The following is a 6564-nucleotide window of genomic DNA, read 5'->3' as shown; positions in this document are numbered from 1 at the left end:
TCTTAGAGTCAAAATTATTAAATTATTGCTATTTCCAAAAATTCCGGATGCTAAAATGTATTTATACAAAAAAAATTCGGTGAAACTTAGTTGGGAGTCGAACCCTCGATTCCAACGTAAGTATTAATGAAGAAATTAAGACAGTTCTAAGGATATTAATATTCGTTGCTAAGCAACGGAATTTCGTAGCTCATAGAATTCTACTGGTTATTTGAATTTCACTGAATAAAATTTCGCAAGTATCGTGACACGAATTTGTTTGGAAACGAAAATGAAATATTCTCTTTTGGAAAAAATGTCATGGTTCATGCGTATTATTAGACGAATTATTCAAGGAATAAACCTGAATTTTTTACTAATAATTCTACATTTTATTAACACAAAAAAAAAAAAGATTAGTGGAAAAATCAATTTATAAATCGTTTTCGAAGAAGTTTCCATTTTTAAGAATACACATTCTCGCCCTTTTCGCAACACTATCGACCGCTGAACGTATCATTTCGGGGTTTTGCCGGATCTCCTCGGCAGCTGATTCAATTCGTTGAATAAGTTCTTCCTTTGAGTTTAATGGAGCTCTCTTATCATAAACAAGACTTTTGAGATGTCCCCAGAAATAAAAATCAAGTGGTGTGAGATCCGGCGAACGAGGAGGCCATGCGATAGGTCCTAATCGGCCAATACATCGGCGTGGGTATTCTTCATCTAGATACCCTCTTACATCTCGAGTTGTGTGGGCAGGGCAACCATCATGCTGGTACCAAATGCCCTGAATCTGACTCAGCGGAATATCTTCAAGATCTGGCAGAATCTCCGTCAGGAAGTGATAATAGCCGTTTCCAGTCAATGTTTGAGGAAGAATGTATGGTCCCATAATGAATTTATCTTTTATTCCCGCCCAAACATTAACTGAAAACCTCTTCTGGCTATTTTTTGATACCGTGGCATGCAGATTTTCTCTATGCCATAAAATATTATTTTTTCTGTTGAAGAAACCATCCCTATGAAAAGTAGCTTCATCCGTAAATAAAATTTGATGGAGAAAATCCCTATTTCCACGTACTCTTCTCAAAATAAACTGACAGAATTCTTTTCTTCTATGAAAATCACCGTCTTCTAAAGTTTGCCAGAGTTGTAAATGGAACGAATGGAAGCTGTTCCTTTTGAGTACTCTCCAAACAGTAGTTTTACTTTTATTCACTGAAGGGTGGTTCGAAAGAGTTCTTGTTGAAATCATTGGGTTATCTCCTACTAAATTAAGGATGCGATCATCGTTTGTTCTTATTGTTTCCTTCTTTTTCCGGTGCAAACTTCCTTCTTCACGTAATTGGCGTACTGTTTCATAAAAAGTTTTGAAGTTTGGCAAATTTCTGCTTGGAAATCTGCGGGAGTAAATTTCCCTTGCTTTTCTGCCTGAGCAATTCGCTTCATAATAAGCCAGCACAATATCATTTTTTTCCAAAAGAGAATATTTCATTTTCGTTTCCAAACAAATTCGTGTCACGATACTTGCGAAATTATATTTAGTGAAATTCAGAAACCAGGTATCATCAACAAGAGTATTCTCGTAGGTGTGGTTATCTTCCGTCCCTCGAGGCAACTGAACGTTAACCTCCAGATTATTTATATGAATTTTCTTCAATTTAACATCAAAAATTCTGCATAATTCTGCAGTGGTTTTTTGTCACCGAAAACAGCAAATCCTGGGGGGGGGGGTGCTCGCATAGAAATATATAACATATATATTGTTATATATTTCTATGGGTGCTCGTGTCAAATTTTCTTTTTACAGATTTCTTCTGTGGGAATTGTAGCCATTACAGAAATCTGCAAATATTTTGAAAGATATGCACGCGCCAAAATTCAAAATTATTTTGACATATATGCACGCGCCAAAATTCGAAATTGGTTCACGCTGAAACCCTCCCACCTCCCTAAGTTAATGAAAAACAAATTCAACATAATCAACAAATGTTTAATGGATAAAAAATAATATAGATAAAGTTCAGAACACAACATAATACCTAATTAGGTATATAAATTTTTTGATTTTATCAAATTTAAACGTTTAATGAATAAAAAATAATATAGTAAAATTAAAAATTACCTATTCATTTCATAGGTATAACAGAACAGAAGTTCAAAACACAACATAATACCTTATTAGCAATATAAATTTTTTGATTTCATCAAATCTAAATGTTTTTCATTGACACACATTTTTGCAGCATTTGTTCCAGTCTCTTGAAAATGGCTACGCAATACACAAAGAGAATTCAATGTATTTTCTTGAAGTCTATTCCGCTTTTTTGTTTTCACATCATTCATCATTGAAAATACCCTTTCAGCTCCTGCATTTGAGTGTGGCAGCGAAAGTACAAGTAATGCTAAAGTAGCAATATTGATAAATATACTTTTGTCACTAAAATCTTTGGTTTCTCTTATTCTATGCCAAAATTTGGAAATCGGCAACTCCAATAATTCCATTTTCTCTTCATCACTGAAGTGAAATTGAATATTTCGCCACTCTGTTTCTATTTCATTTTTTTTATCTAAAATCGCCTGAAATTTTGAAATAACCGCCGAAATTTGTTGGCATTCCTCAGGCCTTTCTAATGACAAAGCAATCTTTGGTGTTATAAACAATAATTCATTAAAAAAGATATCTTGCATCGGTAAACGATTCTGCATTTCTCTACAACAAACTGAATAAAATTCTAAACATTTCAATCTAATTTTTTTTGTACATCTACTTCTAAATTTAAAATGAAATTTTCACAGTCAGACCCTAAATAAACTTTCCATATATCTACAAAATTAATTGGGAGATTGCAGTTAACATCAATTTTGATTTCACTTGGTTTTATAAAGTTATTACAAAATTTGAAGTAAATACGTCTGCTTTCTGCTCCTAATTGATGGATAAGGACTGTTTTGGCCTGAAACAGCGCATTAAAAGAGTTCAGAAAATTAAGAACATATTTCAAAAATAAAAGGTAGGCCTTGGTCTCGCTACAATTCAAAGCATCTAATATGAATTTCGTTTGTTTAAGATGGTCCTCAGTAGAGGCCAGTAGAAAAAAGTGCTGCAAAGTAGACCACATTTCTAAAACCCTTTCAATACACTGATGCAGGCACAGCCGCCTTGTTGAAGACAGTTTTAAAATTTTTTTTTTAGAATTATTCAGATACTCCTGTAATTCGGCTAGCTGAGCAGATCGTTCACCACTAGCGGATACATATGAGCTTAAGGCCCGTAATAAATCCTCAGGAGCTGCAGGTAAAACATTGCATGCAGTACTTGCTATTATAGCTGCACTATGGCAAATACATTTCAAAACAACTAATACTTTTGTATCAGCCATCAATCTTGTCATAAAGGAATTGTGCTTACCCAACATTACATTCGTTCCGTCAGAAGCTAACCCAATAATGTTAGTTAAAGGAATATCGCATGCCTTGAAAAATTGTTTAAACTGTCTGTAAATATTTTCTGCTGTGGTATCAGTTGCTTCTAATTTCAACATTTTAAGTAATTTAGTCATTAAATTACCTGATTCGGGACAAACATATCTCACTAAAATACATAGGTATTTATCCATACTTAAGTCTGTGCTTTCATCTACTAAAATGCTAAACTTAATTACCTTCAAGATTGAAATTAGTTCACTTGTTTCAACTTTGCATAATACATTATTTATCACTTTCGTTGTTTTTGTTCTTGCAAGTGATATTCCTTTAACAACATCAGGTTTGTTGCAGGTGACTTTAATTAAATCTACGAGATCATCGGCTACAGAAACAGCAATATTGTGTTCTGCGAAAAAAGCACTAATACGAATCTCGGCTGTCGCAATTTCGTCCTTTATTGAAGTTGCTGTCTGGGATTCTTGAAACATGCTTTTAACCGATGGTGTCGATTTTCTCGCATTGATTTTAGCTAAATGCTTTTTTGAATTAGCATGCTTAACTACTTTCTGTTTTCCAGCTCTTAGTGAAAGAATGCAATTGCACAATTGACATTTGAATTTTCCTTGTTCATTTGGCACTTCACAGAGCCACCCTGTGAACCAAAAAAAAAATTTAAATATAAACTCATTTCAGTTTCATTATTGCTTTACCTTTAAATTCTTCCTCATTTTTCCAATCTGAATGGAACTTCCTTTTGAAAACTTTTTGTTTTTCGTCCACACTTAACTCGTCACGATATTTTCTTTTTTTTGTGGGTGTATCTGTATCGTTTTTCCCATGGGAACTTGTAGAGGCCTGCTGCGATTTGTCCATTGTTATGGAAAATCTAAAAATAAAATACAGAATAATTAATATAAGTCGTAGTCTCGCCAAAATAAAATAATTAATTAATAAATATGCGTACATATTTTGATATAATGATTTTTCTTACCCCTGATAATCTTCTTCACTTGAACTCATTTTTAAATAAATCTGTTAACTAGCATAAATCAAATGACAATGGCGACAAAGCACTATTATTAAGTAGAAGGCAGAAGAATGAAATGTAAAATTACCGACAGTCGGGAGTGTCGGGACTTTACCAGTTTACAGTTTCTATAAAAAGATGTAGCACACTGCAATATTTTGCTGTTGCTAGCGCCATCTCGATGTCGAATTGCCAATAATTTCGAGTCGTAGCTCGTAGCTGAATCATTTAACCGTGAGATGTCTCTGTCACAAATGGATGATGAAAAGAAAACTTTTCTCTGAGGGATGAAAGATGAAATGAATAAAATAATTTCAAATACATGTGAATTTCAAAAATTCTGCATATTTTAGTGGTTTTCGTGAAATATTCTTCTTTTCTTCATTAGCCCTTTTTGAAGGCTGAAATTCTGCATATTGCAGAAAATTCTGCATTTCTGGCAACACTGCCACGAGAGGTCCTGTATTCATAGTAGAAGGAGTTGACCCACGTGATGGAGGTTGCGCAGGAGCCGGTTGCGCAGTTGTTAGGCAGCCTCCAGTCATTGATCGAGCTGTCATCGATCGAGTTGTTATTGATCGAGTTGTTTTGGATCGGTTTGTTGTCGATCGAGTTGTTATCGATTGTGCAGGAACCGATGGTGATGTCACGTGACTTCGAGTCATCGATCGGGTTGTTATCGAACGGGTAGCAACTGGGAGCCTGGTACGGGTGGTATGAAGCTGAACCATCGGTTCCTGCACAATCGATAACAACTCGATCGACAACAAACCGATCGAAAACAACTCGATCAATAACAACTCGATCGATGACAGCTCGATTAATGACTGGAGGCTGCCAACTTTGGGACAGGAGATGACCAAACTGAGCTCTTTTGATTTGTCTTCCTGGGTGGGTTCTCATCCAGTTCTTACATGCATTATAGAAACTGCTTTTCAATGACTTAAAGACAGCTCGATCTAGAGGCTGTAAACTGTAAATAATGTGTAGTGTGACTGGGTAAACATATCAACACAATATTATTAGACTCTGCAACCTCTAGTAGTTCGACGCAAGTACAGTGAGATGCGTGACCATCCAAAACTAAAAGCACCTTGCCATTTGGTTTTCTAGGTATGAAGATCTCTTGAAGCCATCTAAGGAACAGTGTTGATTTCACATAGGCTGATTTTTCAGACATGTACACTATCGCGCCTGGGGGCATGCCGTCTTCGAATTCCTCTTTCTTATTTTCTTCTTTGAATATGGAAACTGGTGGCATAAAAGTTCCTTCTGCATTGCAACATGCAAATACACTAATCGTTTCTCCTTTCTCCCCAGAAGATATTGCATGTACATCTTTTGACCCTTTTTGTGCTACTTCATAGCCTGTTCTGTTGTTCAACTGTAGCCCTGTTTCATCAACGTTGAATATAAAACCAGGCTTATCGAACAAATTATTCTCTTCTAGGATGGACCCTAGTAAATCAAAATAAGAATGTACTTCTACGTGGTTCATGCCGAGACCTCTTGCAAGAGACATCGTCTCTGTTTTTCTAATGCTCAGATCTCGATTTCTAGATAAAAATGAATGAAACCAGTCATAACCTGCTCTTGGGAATTTCGGTTAAATTTATGTTTTATTTTTAGCTGTTCAGCGAAATTATATGCAAGCGTTCTTATGTCGTCGATTGTTAATGTAAAGCCATGTTTCTGCATATTCTTTATATTTGTAACCAGTTTCTTTTCATTCACATCTCCAAATGTCGAACCTGGTCCCAGTCTATTTCTTTTAATGCAGTCATTTTTTTTAATCCTCCTTTCTAGCGTTTTGCGGAGAATTCAAAAATTTTCTGCAGCTCTCATGACTGCCATTCCATTTTGCACAGCACTAATTGCGCTTCTTAAACTTTCTTGACTCCACTCCCCTCTAGTAGTGGTCCCTCTTCTTCTATATTTTGAAGGCATCTCGCTGAAAATACAAAAAACAGAGTAATTATTATAGCCTGCAGATGGGTGGCTAACTCTACCAAATGTGAGGGTTAAATGGCCACCTAGACTTTTACAATTCAGCTTATGGTAACTGTATTATTTTTAGGTTAAAACACAACTTTAACAATCACTCTACGTAGCCTGTATCAAATTATCAA

General features: G+C 35.3%; 1 protein-coding gene across 1 annotated transcript; it reads right to left on the bottom strand.

Annotated features, from left to right (window-relative positions):
- Positions 1 to 2871: 2871 nt before the first annotated feature.
- LOC123670725 (protein FAM200A-like) lies at positions 2872 to 4573 on the bottom strand. The gene is made up of 4 exons (XM_045604261.1): positions 4400 to 4573; positions 4119 to 4294; positions 3014 to 4060; positions 2872 to 2936 (listed from the first exon to the last, which is right to left on the bottom strand). The coding sequence occupies exons 1-4, from the start codon at positions 4426 to 4428 to the stop codon at positions 2872 to 2874; spliced, it is 1317 nt and encodes a 438-aa protein (XP_045460217.1). The 5' UTR covers positions 4429 to 4573.
- Positions 4574 to 6564: the final 1991 nt, after the last annotated feature.

This window comes from Harmonia axyridis, chromosome 1, assembly GCF_914767665.1.
Source record: "Harmonia axyridis chromosome 1, icHarAxyr1.1, whole genome shotgun sequence".
Taxonomy (NCBI): Eukaryota; Metazoa; Arthropoda; class Insecta; order Coleoptera; family Coccinellidae; genus Harmonia; species Harmonia axyridis.
The sequence above is the reverse complement of the archived record's forward strand: the minus strand, read 5'-3'. Positions and strand labels throughout refer to the sequence as shown.